Source organism: Saimiri boliviensis, chromosome 4 (assembly GCF_048565385.1).
Source record: "Saimiri boliviensis isolate mSaiBol1 chromosome 4, mSaiBol1.pri, whole genome shotgun sequence".
NCBI lineage: Eukaryota > Metazoa > Chordata > Mammalia > Primates > Cebidae > Saimiri > Saimiri boliviensis.
In genome coordinates, this window is record NC_133452.1 from 40,128,052 (window position 1) to 40,144,521 (window position 16,470).

General features: G+C 37.8%; 1 protein-coding gene across 9 annotated transcripts in view; it reads left to right on the forward strand.

Annotated features, from left to right (window-relative positions):
- Positions 1-16,470, forward strand: part of ARHGAP18 (Rho GTPase activating protein 18) — a 230,945-nt gene that overhangs the window by 134,750 nt on the left and 79,725 nt on the right. For all 9 annotated transcript variants that reach the window (XM_074397482.1, XM_074397483.1, XM_074397481.1 and 6 more), the window contains exons 4-5: positions 2,296-2,359; positions 7,334-7,506. In XM_074397482.1, the coding sequence (XP_074253583.1) occupies positions 2,296-2,359; positions 7,334-7,506 (237 nt within the window). The remainder of the gene's footprint in view (positions 1-2,295; positions 2,360-7,333; positions 7,507-16,470) is intronic.

The following is a 16,470-nucleotide window of genomic DNA, read 5'->3' on the forward strand; positions in this document are numbered from 1 at the left end:
AACGGGGAGGAAACAGAGAGCTGAGGCTAAGCAAAATATAAACTGCAGGATTTCTGCCAGTCTCCAAGAGGATGTTGCTACACCGTGCTAGAAACAACATTTTCCAGCAAGTTTCTGGCAGTGTCTGAACCACATGGTTTGAGTCCAAGGTAATTGGTGGATTGTATCATCTGATGGAGTCCTTAAGAGAGAACTAGCAAAAGGAAATTAAAATAATGTTAACTTGCTTCCACTGTGTGCCTTTAATTGAAACACTGCCACCCATCAGAAAAGTGCTTTATCTCCCCCATCCCTCACGCAGACTTGGGCCAGCCATCTTCACTTGCAGTTCTTCTGTTTTTGAGTGAGTATATATTCAGCTCTTCCATGTTAAATGCTTCCTCATGAAGGCCTTGCTGACACTAGGAAATATAATACAGAAATGAACACCATCTGTACTGCCATCTTCAATTGCTAAGGAAAATAATTCCGACCACATGCTCCAAAATATGTGTTCTTTTGTGAGATTGGAATCACTCACTGTGTTCATTGTGCCATGGAGGGCCAGCCTCTGCAGGCTTGTGGGAGGAGGGACGGAGGATGGGCCTGCTCTGTCCTTCAGGGGATTAAAGTGATGCTGGGCACTCACATACCATTTCTGTGACTTGGTAGTCACTGTAACAGCCCTGGGCCTTCCCTGTCTCTAAGTGGTGCATTAATGGCTTAGATGTCCCTAGCCAAGCGCTTTTCTAGGCTCTTTTTAGACTTCAGGTGTACCAAGTACCAGCTCAGCCAGGGAGACCCCCACCCAGGTGGCCTGAAGGCAATGAGAGGCGGACACCCAGATAGAACAGCAAAGTGGGTCTATCCAGGGGGCCAACAGCCTCCTGAGCTGAGAATCTCAGGGGCTGACAGCATTCCAGGCTGGAGTCCCTGAGCAGATTCTGATCCATGTATTTATTCTCTCTGAACAGGTGACTATTATTAACAAACAGGTGTTCTGTGCTTTCCCATAACTCAAAAATATACCCAGTAGGCAGCTATTACCTGCTCACCACCGAATACAGAACAACTAAAGTATTCTCCACCAGGGAGTCATGGGGTCAGGGTAAACTTAATATTTCTCAACACAGGAGGATGAAGTCCTTCTTGGACAACAGCTTGAGGTGAAATGTGTGGTGAGACTATAATGGCCACTTTCTGTCTGTTGAGATAAAATCCAGTAGAATTATCAATATTATTTTTAAAATAATTCGAATAGACCTCTTTCTGTGGTTGATCCACACTCTCCTTCTTGATCTCTGAATTTCTTCTGAAGCCTTACCTAGAAAGGAGGAAGTACTGTCTGGCCACTTTAAATGCTAAGTGGAATCAGCTGTGGCTTACTATGTCCATAAGCCTTTGGAAGGCTCCATTCCTTGGGGGTCACTGCCCTGACCCCTTGAAAACAGGAGTTCCTTCTGATGTTTTAGCTCTTAGTGCTGGTTTGGTAATTTAGTTATTTATCTCACATTTCTTTCTTTTTTTTTTTTAACTTGAAGACTTTATTTTATTAGAGACAAGTACTGTAATAGTTTTGTAACAGCATGATTGAGATATAATTCACATACTATGCAATTCACCCATTTAAAGTATACAGTTCAATGTTTTTTTTTTTAGCATATTCACAGTCGTGCAGCTATCACCACCATCCATTTTAGCATATTTTTATTATCTCCAAAAGAAAGCCTGTATCCATTAGCAGTCATTCTCCATATTTCCCTTCCTACTCTTAGGTAACCACAAGTCCACTTTGTGTCTCTATGGTTTGCATGTTATGGTCATTTGCTATCAATGAAATCATATAATATGTGGCTCTTTGTGACTGGTTTCTTTCACTTAGTGCAATGCTTTCAAGGTTTATTGATGTTGCAGCATGTATCAATACTTCATTTCTTTTCATAGCCAAATAACATTCCATTGTACAGATAGACCAAATTTTGCTTATCCATTCATCAACTAATAGATACTACTAATTTTTTAACATGTTTGTCTTTTCTCCTCCACTAAACAGTGGCATTCTTGATGACAGGAACACACTCATATCTTTTTTCATGTTTCCCACTGGGTCTACTATGGCCTCTTACAAGTTGTATGTAATCAAATATTTTTTGGATGACTGCTTGTTGATTATTACCTTAGCATCTTTTTTTCCACTGTGATTATATAATTCTGAGTACGTTTCTTGTACTCTAAAGATTAGTAACAGAATTATTTACAATACCATTTTCTCTGGTTTTGGGTTGGAGATGACTAAATGGCCTGTTTTCTGTTTAGGCTCCAGATGGCACTGAATTGCAGTCACTTAGAACAAATGAAAACAAATACCAAGGAAGAGATGGTATGTTGAACCTGTTCTCTTGTTTTTTTTTTTTTTTCTTTTTCCTCCCTTTAATTAGTATAACAAACAGTTACAGTCTTATACTCACCTTCAATTCTAGTAAGCAAATTATATTAAAATGCTAATGTAGGGTCCCAAGTGGATCATTACGTGAGGCTGAGCTTATAGTTGACCTTCCATTTTTTAAAATGTGTATCCCTATCTTCTGATTCAAAATGCATGTATGTATCTTCCTGAATGCTTATCATGTGCCAGATGCTATCAGTAGATGTTTACTTCTTTTAATACACTCAAAAACGATGAATGGTTATTGTTCTTATTAACCCATTTTACAGATGCGTGAACTGAGGCTGAGAGATGTGAAGCCACTTTCCAATGTCACACAGCTAGTTACTGAGGCAGCAAACTTGCAGCATTTTTCTTAAATCACAAGCTCCTAATTCGTAAATGGGGTAACCTTTTAGATATTATAGAAAAACTTTTAAAAATAGTTAAGATTGTTATGGGCAATTAATTATAATTTTCCTTTTCCTTTTCTTTCTCTGCCAATGTTCGGTATTCCAGAAATGAATTAGAAACTCGAGGTATGGAGGAAAATTAACTTTTTTTTTTTTGAGGTGGAGTCTTGCTTTGTTGCCCAGGCTGGAGTGCAGTGGCGTGGTCTTGGCTCACTGCAACCTCTGCCTCCCTGGTTCAAGTGATTCTTCTCCCTCAGCCTCCCCAGTAGCTGGGATTACAGGCACGTGCCACCATGCCCGGCTTTTTTTTTTTTTTTTTTTTTTTTAATCTCTAGTAAGACAGCGTTTTGCCATGTTGGCCAGGCTGATCTCGAACTCCTGACCTCAAATGATCCGCCTGCCTCAGCCTCCCAAAGTGTGATTACAGGTGTGAGCCACCATGCCCTGCTAAAAGTAACTATTAAGACTTTGTTAATACTAAGAAAGAATTTATGGCTATTTTGTTTGTTTACAAAAAGGAAAAATATTCTAAATGAAGTTAATAGATTTAAGCTTAAAAATGTAGTCCTTAATTGCTATTTAACAAACAAAAACAAAGGTGAACCTATGTTTATGTTCCTAAAATTTAGCAACTGGTGTGTTCCTGTCATTAATAGTGTTGCATTGGGTTTGGAAGTAGTAGGGGGAGGGGTATTAGGTAAACTGTGGAGGACTGAGGAGTGTTCCCAACGTTCCTATAAAAATCCTACATTATTCAAGATCAGATGGGACATTTTCCTTCCACACTTTTCTCAGGACTTCTCTCTTGCACCCCTGCCTTAAAGATAATAGGCACGCACGTGTATATACACATATATATTTTTAAAAGCACTTGCTTTTTACTGTTCTGTGGCTATTTCTCCAGTTGTGTATATCTGAATGAAATCACTAGGTGTTTTCTCAAATCTATGTGCCCGCAGATGTTGACGTGGCAAGCAAGCTGGCATAGCTACCCTGCCTGCTAGAGAGCTGGGTCGTCAGGAGAGACAGACGGGTTTTTTGTGCCAATGGCAATATGCTTTGGCCTCTGGGGAAGAGTGACTGGCAGTTGGTGAACGGATACTGAGGAAACATTGTCCTTTTCTTGGTATTTTCCTCCCTTGCCAGGGATCATGATGTAGGCTATAGCAACAAACTTTCTGGGAGACAAGTTCACGGTGTGCACTTTCCTGCCTAGTTTGCAGCAGCCAAGTGAAATGTGACAAACTTGCTGCTTGATTTACATCTGCTTTTGCTGGAATGCTACAGAGTGGGAATTAGAGCCTCCAATCAGAATAACAAGAGAATGTGTGATGCCATCCAAGTCACTGAGTAGTCCCGGTTGCACCTGTTCCGGGCAATGCCTTGCTGTTTCGATAGCCAGTGAATTAACTAGTGTAAGCCAAACATTGGAAAGTTGAGGATGAAATGCATGGAAACATTGTCTCAGGTTCAAAAGTGGGGCTGTTTCTGATTAAAATTTGAAGGCATGGATGACACAGTCTCTTTTGAATGTTTTCCCCACACTTGGGTTTTTAAACATATTCCGCCAATGATACTTATGTTAAATGAAAAAGTTGCTAAGTTGTATAGTTGCAAGGGTTGTCACATTTCAAATTCATTAATCCACTGTAATGTGTTCATTTTTCGTTAAATCGTAAATTCTATGAAATATATTTAGAAATATTAATAATGTCCTAATAATTTTTAAAACTTTTATATTGATATGTGAAGTTTCTTATTTTCTTTGGGGTTTCCACAGAGGAATGAAAAAATCTTTTTTTTAAATAAAAGCAATTGAATCTTAAAGTCAGGTGGTTAAAAAAATTTTTTTAAAGGCACTTCAGGATATTTTGGACAATTGAAAAACTTGAGGAGTTTTGCAAACTGTTTGTCACTCAGTGCTATTGTGCGCTTAAAAAGAGACTAGATAACAGAAATGTTACTTATTTTAGGACCTTAAGAGCCAAAAGGTCGATTTAAACATTCTGTTCTTGTTAAGAGTGGATAATTCAATCATCATTTATTAACCAAGTAATCATCCATTTCTTGTAGCAGCGCCCCCCTTTAGCCCCAAAACTGTTTTTTTTTTCCTGTACTCTGCCTTAACTTGATTTTCTATTTTAGCCAGAACTTTTATGTGCAGTATTTTTTTTTTGCCATGCTTTTGAAGGAAATTTATGTGTTGAATGTATACTACCTTAATTATAATTACTCAGCTTTACATTCCGCAGAGTCTGTTGGTGTGGGTGTGAGTGTGAGGGTATTTATTACAACCCTGACGTGGAGGTGCTGAGAAGAAAGAGTAGTTTCTAAATTCTTGCCCACAACTACTCAGCTGCTGGAAAGGTAGCTTCTAATTTAAGAAAATGGCTAATCATTTTTTTTCCTCTTAGAATGGTTTCCTAGGAAACCAATGTACATAGTCACAGTAAAACATAAAAGAGTATAAACCAGAGGGAAAATAAAATTAATATTGTGCTTTCACATTCATGTTGATACTTTAAAAAGTTAACCATCAAATGTATAAGTATTCTAATTTTAAAAAATAGGCTGTTGAGAAACATAAATATACAAGGCAGCAGATGAATGCTAATAATTTCAATGGTCTTTAAATGCATTCTTAGTTTTGGAATTAGCACAGGTCAATTCTTACTTTCTTAACTATGAGATGCCACCGGGACCAGCTATGTAATTTGCAAGGTCAGGGACAAACTGAAAATATAGGGCCTCTTACTTACATTTCATGATGTAACAGCAGAGCATTAAACTAAGTGTGGGACCCTCCTGAGCTTGGAGCCCTGTGTGGCTGCACGGGTCTCATGACCACAAAGTTTACCCTGCTTATTGAATGGGTCTGAATGAGACTAGATTCATATTTACTTCTAAACTTGTTTTGATTAAAACAGTCGATCCTCACACCTCGGCCTCCCAAAGGGATTACAGGGATGATCCCTTTCTCTCTCCCTCTCTTTCTTTCCCGCTACTTTCTCCCTTTCCTTCTATCCCTTCCTCTCTCACTGTTTTTCCTTCCTCCCTCCCCATTAATTTATTGAAGAAAACTGGTAATTAAGTTGTGGCGAGTTTTCCCCTTTGACTATTCCCCTGGTGTAGTTTAACACGTTCTTTTGTTTCTTATAAATTAGTTGACTTGAAATTGATGATCAGATTCAGTTTCACTTTATTTTTGGTGGTAAGGCGGTCAAGACTGATATGTGATTGTGTGTTTTCTCTTGAGACTGATTAATACCTAGATCTAGATCCGTTAGTTTATTAACGGTTACAAAATTTTAATGGCTTAAATTCATTTTGAATTTAAATGAATATAAAAATTATTTTTCTGAACTGCAGACTTTCAATTATATATGTAGTTATGACATTTATCTATTAAATTTTTAATTGACTTTAGCTTCCATGACTTCGTTGTGTTCACATGTGAGCCTGTTAGTACGTAAGCATGTGTATACACTGCATTTTGTAATTCATAGCTTTTTACTGTGATTCAAAGGTCTACAGTGAGAAAATATCAATTATCTTGGTTATTGGCTCTAGGTTTTTTCTAATGTCACGTTGCATTAAGACCAAAAGTTTACCAAATAGTCAAATTTAGAAGAATTTTCTCCAAAGCTTAAATCAGATGTTTTCAGCAAAGAGGTTTTTAAATGTTAATTCCTTTCTGGAAGATTAACAAGAAACCATAAATGCCAAAAAAAGTTAAACTGACTGTATCCTTGAAATCTTGATGTAAATATGTGAAAATGATTTGACTAGTATTTATAGTTGTAGGAACTGTTATACTCTTTGACATAATCAGGCACAAACCCAACCATTCCCGTGACAGGTACGTCCAGACCCGACTCGCATAGTGATAATTTTTTGGCACTAACTCTTGTTTTGGAATTTTTACTATGATAGATAGGTAATATTCCAGAAAGGAAATGTAGGGTGTGGAAGAAGTTTATTCCAAGAATCTGATCCACTCTGGGTAAATTAATTAAATGGTAAATTACTAGCTTTACAAGAGTTTACTGCTCATCACCTCCCTCTTCTTTTGCTTTTAGTTTCTCTGTGTAGATTAAAACAACAATGAAGACTTCAAAAGCTTTTGAGGTTTTTCTTTCTTTGTTTTTTTTTAAATTGCATTTTAGGTTTTTTTTTTAAATTGCATTTTAGGTTTTGGTTGAGGTTTTTCATTAGAAGTTTGTTATCTTTCAGCAGTGTTTTGGAATTGGAATCCGGTTTAAGGATTGTGATCTCAAAGACTGCACAGTTGAACTATAGATTGCTAGCCACCACCATCTCCCTGCCCACTTCCCATTCACCATCCATAGGATTTTTTAGTACACTCCTTATTATTAAAGTAACAGCTAAGTATTGCCTAGAGAACATAGTATTCTCCCCAAATGTTTTTATGTAGTGAATGCATTCGAATTTTTTTTTTTTAAAGAAATAAAGAAGTAAAGCATATGAATTGGGTTCTTATCTCCCTGCCCCCCAGACCAGGCATCTAACCTTGTTGTTGATGAAAAGAAGCTGAACCTACCTGAGAAGACACCTGCCTCTGAAACAGACATCAACCTGGAGGTATCATTTGCCGAGCAAGCACTCAATCAGAAAGAGAGCTCCAAGGAGAAAATCCAGAAGAGCAAAGGCAATGATGCCACGTCACCTGTACGTCATACACTGTTTATAAATATTCATATATGTACACATATACATATATATCTACACACACAGAGAGAGAGAGAGAGAGAGAGAGAGAGAGAGAGAGAGAGAGAGAGAGACGAGGTCTCACTATGTTGCCCAGGCATAACTCAAACTCCTGGGCTCCAGCAATCCTCTCACCTCAGCCTCCCAAAGTCTTGGGATTACAGGGATGATCCACCACACCTGGCCCAGAATATATTTTTCATCAACTTTTTGTTTTAAAAATGTAGAACCCACAGAAAAGTTGAAAGAATAGTATGGCAAACACTATATGGCTTTCATAGATCTATTCAACAGTTACTTAGATTTTACAACCTCTTTTTCTTTTCTATATCTGTCTACATGTATGCTCTAACTTTTGTTTTTAGTTTAACAAGGACATAGAAAACAACACAATTATAATACTTAAGAAAGTTAAACTGAAGTGATCATTATGTTTAATATATGGTTGTATCAAAATTTCTCCAGTTGTCACAATATTATTCTTTATAGCTTCTCCCTTTTCCACTCCCATTTGGGTTTCAAACAAGGGTCATATACTGTATTTGTTGTCATGTTTATTTGGTTTTCTTGAACCTATGTCAGTCTCCTGCTTTTTTTCAATATTAATGAAGAGTCCAAGTCAGTTTTCTGATCGTTCCTTCAGGACTGGATTCAAGTTAAACATTTTTGGCCACATTTTATACCTTTGATTGCATCATCAGAAGAGGTGCATGGTATCAGATGGTCCCTTTATTGGTGATAGAAATTTGATCACTAACTTGTCTAAGGAGAGATGTTCACTAGCTCTCCCTCTTGTAAAAATGTACCTTTCCTGTGTGCAGTTAATAATAATTTGCCATCCTTGAGACTTGGGCAAATTTCCTATATGTCAATAAAGCCTATTGCTCCGTGGTTTCACCATCCATTTTTAACTTTGCCTGAAACAATAACTAGACTGGTGCTTGAGAAATGGTTATTTTAAAATTCTATTATTCCTTCTACACTTATTGGCTGACAGTCTTCCATAATTGCTTCTTCACTTTCTAGCACAAGATGTTCCAGGCTCTCTTTGTCATTTTCTTCCTGCAGACTTGAAAGCATCCATGTCTTCAAGAAGCTCTGGTACTTTTTAGCAGTGATTTGTATTTAGAAACCAAGCTCTGTGCAGTGAATGTTCTCACGGCTACTGAATGTCTTGTATTTTCTAAAGTATGCATTTGTTTATGCAGAATTTCACACAGGCAAAAGTTAAAAAGAATGGTATTCTGAACCCCCAAATACTCGGCACTCAGCCCCAACATTCATTAACCCGTGGCCAATCCTGGCCTATCCATACCCCCACCCACTTCCGTATTCTGTGTTATTTTGAAATACATCTCTGAATTCTATTTTATCATCTCTATTCCTAAAAGGCAAAGAGGGAATTTTAAAACTCATAACCATGTAACTATTATTGTACCAAAAATGCTAACAATTTTTAATTTCAAACATCTAATCGGTGTTCAGATTTCAAATGGGATCACATAATTTTATCATCTTTTTGTACAGTTTGAGCCAGGATCCAAATAAGGCTCTTTTACTGCAATTAATAGATATATCTTTTAAGAATTTTAAAATATCCTCTATTTCTTTCTCTCTCCCTCTCTCTCTTTGCCGCTACTTTCTCCCTTTTCCTCGATCCCTTCCACTCTCTCACTATTTTTCCTTCCTCCCTCCCCATTAATTTATTGAAGAAACCCGGTTATTAAGTTGTGGAGAGTTTCCCCCTCTGACTATTCCCTGATGTTGTTTAACATGTTCTTTTGTTTCTTATAAATTAGTTGACTTGAAATTGATGATCAGATTCAGTTTCACTTTTTTTTTTTGGTGGGGCTTAGGTCAAGACTACGTCTGATACATGTGATTATGTGTTTTCTGTTGAGAAGCTCATATATCTGTTTGTCTTTCTTTTTTTGTCAGCATAGTAGCTGCTGCTGATTAATACCTGAATCCATTAGTTTATTAACAGTTACAAAATTATGATCTAATATGTTCTTCTTTTTATTTGACTATTTCTTTGAGAACAACTTTTTCAAAGCGGTCATTTTTACCTTTTATTGATTTTCAGAAATTGTTGGCTTACTGGCATTTTTCACCTGTGACCAATTATTGTTTTAATTTGTTTTGTAAAAAGTAGTCTTGACTCATGGACTTATATATATTTATAAAAAATAGTCTTACCTCATGGATTTACCTGTATTTGACATGACCCTGGACTAGATTTTACAGGCTTGTCTGGTGTATTTTCTCTTCCAGACCTAGATTGATTTGTTTCTGAAGGAAACCCTAATTCCATTTAACAGAAATAGACTTTTGTGACTATGCTCAGGGCACTAGGAGTGTTCATTTCTTTGAGTTGGCCATTACTTTTGAGCCTTTTCAGCGGACAGAGGTACATCACTATCTTCTGTCTTTCATGCTGAGAATTGCAGATCTCAGGAAATGGCAGATGATAGATTTAGAATATCACATAATTACATGTTTGCTTTATCCTACATAATGCACAGCATTCTCAGAATATGCTAATACTACCATCAACAATATGACTAATAGAAATGGTTTAAACTTGTTTTTCTTTCTTTTTTTTTTCTTCTTTTTTTGCATGTGTATGTGTGTTGGGGGTACATTGTAAAAGGGACTTTATACAGTAAAATTACTGTGTTTTAGGTTGCATAGGATTGTTATTCTTTGTATGGTTAAGCCATCAACTGCATACCTACTTTGGTTAATTTACTTTATTTTCAATTTTTAGAGATTGCTTTTTTTTGAAATTGAATTTTGGTTTATAAGTATGTAAAATAGACAATCCAACAGTGAAGTTGAAAAACAACGTGTATTAATAGTCTAGCTTTTCTCCTTCAACTACCAATGTATTAAATCCCGTCTCTTAGAGGCAGACTTTCTTTCCTTTTAATATCATGGTTTATCCTTTTGTTCATAGGTAAATGGTAGCTTGCTGTTCAGTTTTTTCCACCTTGATTTTTGTTTTGTTGACTTAGTGGTATATTCTGGAAATCATACCAAAGTAGTATAGAGGAATATTTCTCACTTCTTTTTTATTAGATACATTCTACTCCATTGTATGGATGTATTATAATTTATTGAACCAGTTGTGGACATCTGAATTATTTGTAGGGGTGTGTGTGTGTGCGTGTGTTTATTTTATTTTTGAGATTGAGTTTCAATCTTGTCACCTAGGCTGGAGTGCAATGGCATGATCTCACTCACTGCAACCTCCACCTCCTGGGTACAAGCTATTATCGTGCCCCAGCCTCCCAAGTAGCTGGGATTATAGGTGCCCACCACTGTGCCTGGCTAATTTTGTATTTTTGGTAGAGATGGAGTTTTACCATGTTGGCCAGGCTTGTCTCAAACCCCTGTCCTCAGGTGATCCACCTGCTTTGGCCTCCCAAAGTGCTAGGGTTACAGGTGTGAGCCACTGTGCCTGGCTTTCTTGTATATTTTTAAAAATCTGTGCTTATACCTAATGGGAAAAGTAAAGAGTATGCAAATGTGGCCTGCCAGACTATTCTTAGGAAAAGTATGTTTTTCTTCCTTGTATTTTTTCTAGAGACGGCATCTTGTTCTGTCACCCAGGCTGGAGTGCAGTGGTGTAATCTCGGCTCACTGCAACCTCCGCTTCCTGGTTTCAAGTGCTTCTCCTGCCTTAGCCTCCCGAGTAGCTGGGGTTACAGATGCATGCCACCACACTGGCTAATTCTTTGTATTTTTAGTAGAGATGGGGTTTCACCATGTGGTCCAGGCTGGTCTTGAATTCCTGACCTTGTGATCTGCTAGCTTCAGCCTCCTGAAGTGCTGGGATTACAGGCGTAAGCCACTGAGCTTGGCTGAAGAGTATGATTTTAGAATGACGGTTTTCATCTTAAAATGTGGAAAGGTTTTAAATTGAAGAACAGTAGAATCTAAACAAAATGAAGACATTGTTAGCTTTTAAGCTATTGACTCAAACAATGGAATGAAATATAACTAATCTCCACTTGGGAGCTTTCAAATCAAAACTCCCTCTGCCATTTTCTTCTCTGTTTAGCTAATTTACGCTCACCTACCTTCTTGATTTTAATCATGTTGTGCCCCAAGTTTAAAGTGACCTCTCCCTTTCTACCCCTCTGTTGTTCTATATTTGTCAAGGAAACCTTTATCTATTCCTCAGAGACTAGCTCAAGATCAGTTTTCCTGTTAAGTCTTTCCTGATTGTGAACTTATATTAGATCAAATAAATATGTGAAATCACCTTTGATTTAGGCTGCATGCTGTAGACATTATGGTTAATCTGTCCATTTATTTGTTTATGCAAATATGCATATACTCATCGGTACAAACTTTTTTTTAGTTCATTTGTCTTCTAGAAGGTATGGACTCATTGCAAAGTTTCTACAAGTCTTTCCCATGGTTGAAGAAGTAAAGATTTGTATTCAGTACTCTGAGGCAGGTGTCTAAACAGATAAAACCTTAAGTCCCATTTCCGTTCCATGCGCCCCTCCTTCTGTAAATAAGCAGTAGGCTTTATGTAATACATTGTTCTCTGTTGACCTCATTTCATATTCACTTCCTTTTCCTCACAGCATCGAGTAGTCTTTGTTAACTCTTTATGATCTCTCACAGTGGATTCAAATTTCTCTTCTTAAATTTGGAGATCAGATTTATAACCTTTAATTTGCTTTAGTTTGAAAATGTAGCTACTTAGTGTATACACATTATATCTCAGAAATTATGCTCTGTAATTATTTTATTCATTAGATGACCTCGAGGAGGTAGAGATCCCTGTTTTTCATTCATGGAAACAGCTTAGAGAGGTAACTTGACATGCTGAGGCTTGACATTAATGACTATGCGTTTGAAGCCTTTCTCTTGCTTTCCAAGTCAAAGCTAGAGTGATTTGATGAGTAAAAAATCAGGTTTATTATTAGTGACGCAGTGCCTAAGGGCCCCTCATACAAAACCTGCAAAAGAGCGACACAGCCAGGAAAAACTACCTAGCTAATTTGTGGAAATACCTGGGAACCAATGACCTTATAATTTTTTTTTGAAAATTTTTATTTTATTATTTTCTTTTCTTTTTTATTTTTTTTTTTGAGATGGAGTTGCATTTTTGTTACCCAGGCTGGAGTGCAATGGCTCTCCGCAACCTCCACCTCCTAGGTTCAAGTGACTTTTCTGCCTCAGTCTCCGGAGTAACTAGAATTACAGGCACCCGCCACCACACTTGGCTAGTTTTTGTATTTTTAGTAGAGACAGGGTTTTACCATGTTGGTCAGGCTGCTCTCAAACTCCTGACCTTAGGCCATCTACCCGCCTTGGCCTTCCAAAGTGCTGGGCTTACAGGCATGAGCCACTGTGCCTGTCCTTATTCTTTTCTTTAAACATATTTTTCAAGAAGTAGAGATCTTTAATCTTGCTGAAATTTCACTGCTTTCTCTTAGCCAACAAACTGAACCATTCAGTCTATTAGAAAAAAACGATGGAAACTTCATAAATATTTAAAGCTGCTGCTATGAATTAAACATTGGGATAAAGAACTAACTCCTTCATTAGGCACAATGTTTAAATAAATAAATAAATAAATAAGCTCATGACATATATCGCTAGGTAAATCAAATGTTTGAATTAATCATATTTCAGGATTCTCTAAACATTTACCTTGGGTAATGCTTTGAATGACTGTATTACATGTGTCTGGCTTATTAGACCCAAAGCAACTGATTTTAATGTAAACATTTAGGACATTTTTCTTTTTAAAAAAAGGTAAATATGGTTGATTCAACATTCAGAAAACGAAACAATTAGCAGAAATGTAGGGCCGAGCAGGGGAAAAACGTGACGAGTTTTGCGTGATTGTTAAAAGGAAAACTCAGTACAAATCACAGAAAATCAGGGGAACACGAAGCCAGTGGCCCTTCACCTCTCTGAGTTTGATTCTGTGCTCTCTTCCCTGTAGGATGTATGTCTTTATTCATTTAGCGGACTGTGACAAAGCACGCATCGTGTGCCAGGTCTACGGTCTAACAGGGTTATGGAAGTGATTAGGAAGTAGCTCCTCTCCTTGAGGCACTCCCAGTACCACATCAACACCTATCAACCTAGATGTCTCCTGCCTACTCCGGTGGATGGGGAAAATGGAGTAGAACAGAATGGTTACAAAACTTAGGAATTAGGAGAACTGAATTTGCATCCTATTACATCACTGGCTTTGTGGCCATGTTTAAGGCACTTAACTGAGTCTCCATTTCTTCACCTAGAAGATGCTGTAGTCATTCTTATCTTACTGGGACTTTTGCAGAATTAAATGAGGAACTGTTTTGCAGATAGGAGAATTATTATTGTCATTTTTTTCTTACCTTGCCATGACACATAAGAATAAAGACAGACCGGGCCGGGCACGGTGGCTCAAGCCTGTAATCCCAGCACTTTGGGAGGCCGAGGCGGGTGGATCACGAGGTCAAGAGATCGAGACCATCCGGGTCAACATGGTGAAACCCCGTCTCTACTAAAAATACAAGAAATTAGCTGGGCATGGTGGCGCGTGCCTGTAATCCCAGCTACTCAGGAGGCTGAGGCAGGAGAATTGCCTGAACCCAGGAGGCGGAGGTTGCGGTGAGCCGAGATCGCGCCATTGCACTCCAGCCTGGGTAACAAGAGCGAAACTCTGTCTCAAAAAAAAAAAAAAAAAAAAAAAAAAAAGGAATAAAGAAAGACCGTGAAATGTTGCTATTATTTTAAAAACTCCATTAAAAATATAATATGTAATACCTTTTGAGTGCTATTTATAATTTGATCATCACCACAACTTATAGGTCAGGTTCAGTTGTTATTCTCATTTTACAGATGAGGAGGCTAAGGCACAGAAGGGGACATCATTTGCCACAGGTCACATAGTAATTGATGAAAACAGTAAGGGCTACACTTTCTCGAACCCTGTGCAGTGCCCCATTGAGGCCGTCCCGCCCACTGCTGGAAATTTCCTTAGGCTCTGTCTTCAGTGATGTTCATTGCTGTTTATTTGAGGTTCTCCTAGGAAAACAAAATACATAACAAACACTTAAGAAAGACACCTCTCCTCTTACAGTGAACTTGAAGGCTCTCTCTTGGAATCGAGTTTGCTTAAAGGGAATTAGCTTCTCATTTACTAAAAGTCACAGGTTTTACGAATTGCTCTAGGAGAGTGACTGCAGCATTTTCATCTCACAACTCCTTTATACTCTGAAAAATTATTAAGGGCCCCAGAAAGCTTCTGTTTATGTGGCTTATACCTATGGACACTTACCATATCTGAAAACAAAATTGAGAAATTGAAAAACTATAAATCCATTTAATATAACAATATTACAGTTAACACAAATACCTTTTTCAAAATGGAAAATAGCCATATTTTCTGAAAAAAAATTAAGTGTATCATGGTTTTAATTTTAGCTAGTCTCTAGGTCTGGGTTTAGCTGAAGTCAGCTGGATTCTCGTATTTCTGTTTGCATTCAGTCTGCTGCGATAGCACTCATTTACATCTGGAAAACTCCACTGTATACTCATGAGAGAATGAGAATGTGAAAGGCAAAATAATGTCTCACTAATTATTAAAATAGTTTTGGACTTTTTGGAAGGGTATTGGATACCCCAGTGGTCCCTGGACTACACTTAGAGAATTACTGATTTAGGACATGTCTTTTGCCCTAGTATTTAGACAATGAAGTGTTAATGATATTTTGCAAAAAATAAAGCAAAGAGAATAAAATAGATGCAGTTAAATTAGCTAATCAGCAATTGACTTAAATGAAAAATTCAAAGGTAAACCCAAACTGTAAGAGAATGATCAGTTTTAGTAATGGGTAAACACAATGGGACTATAATTTGTATTAAATGCACACACTTGTGAAATTTGTCTTTTTATCTCGTGGTTTGTTTTCTTATGTTTAATGTGTTTAATATTAAAAGATGATATTTGAGAAAGGCAAAACCCACATCTCTACGTACTTGTGATCATGAAGTAACATCTTAGTCCCAGCTTATTCAGCAGTGAAAGTAATACACAAGTTGAATATTCCTAATCCAAAAATCCAAAATCCTAAATATTCCAAAATCCGAACCCTTTTGAGCACTGGCATGGTGCCACAAGTGAAAAATCCTACACATAAGTACTTAACACAAACTGAGTTTCATGCAAATTAGTTAAAATATTTTATAAAATTGCCTTCAGGCTATGTGTGTATAAAACATACATAAATTTTGTGTTTAGACTTGGGACCCATCCCCAAGATGTCTCATTGTGTATCTAAAAATATTTCAAAATCTGAAAGCCAAAGCTCTCTAGTCTCAAGCATTTTGGATGAGGGATACTCAACCTGAGTAGCAACCACATAAAAGTCCTTGGGAAGTGCTGGGCACTGAACCTCACCGCAGCCCTCTGAATTCAGTGGCCCGTCCTCCTCCTCCTCCTCCTTTTCGTTGCCCTTTTCCTCCTTCCTCCCCCACCCTCTCCCATTTTGCAGAAAGAAAGGTTAAGCAGTTGCCCAGGGCACACAGCTAGTAAGTAGCTAGATGACTGGTGAGCTCTGAAGTCCATGATCTTCAATTCCCTGTGTCCTCTGCTCTTACCCCAATGTACTATAGACTTTCTGGACCAATCTTAGTTGGTTTTTGTGACAATTAAAAAATACATAAGTGTATGGGAAGGGTACTTGGCACATTCTAAGCATGTACTCATGGCTACTGTTCTTTCTCTTCCCCCTACTTGGCTTCCTCATGTCGTCTTCCTCTGGTTTCCTCTTCTCCCCTCCCCTTCTCCCCCTCCCTTTTCCCTTCCCCCCTTCCCCTTCTTCCCTTGCTTTCTCCCCTCCTCTTCCTCTCTCCCCCCCTCCTGCCCCTCCCCTCCCTTTTCCCCCTTCCCTTCTCCCTTCC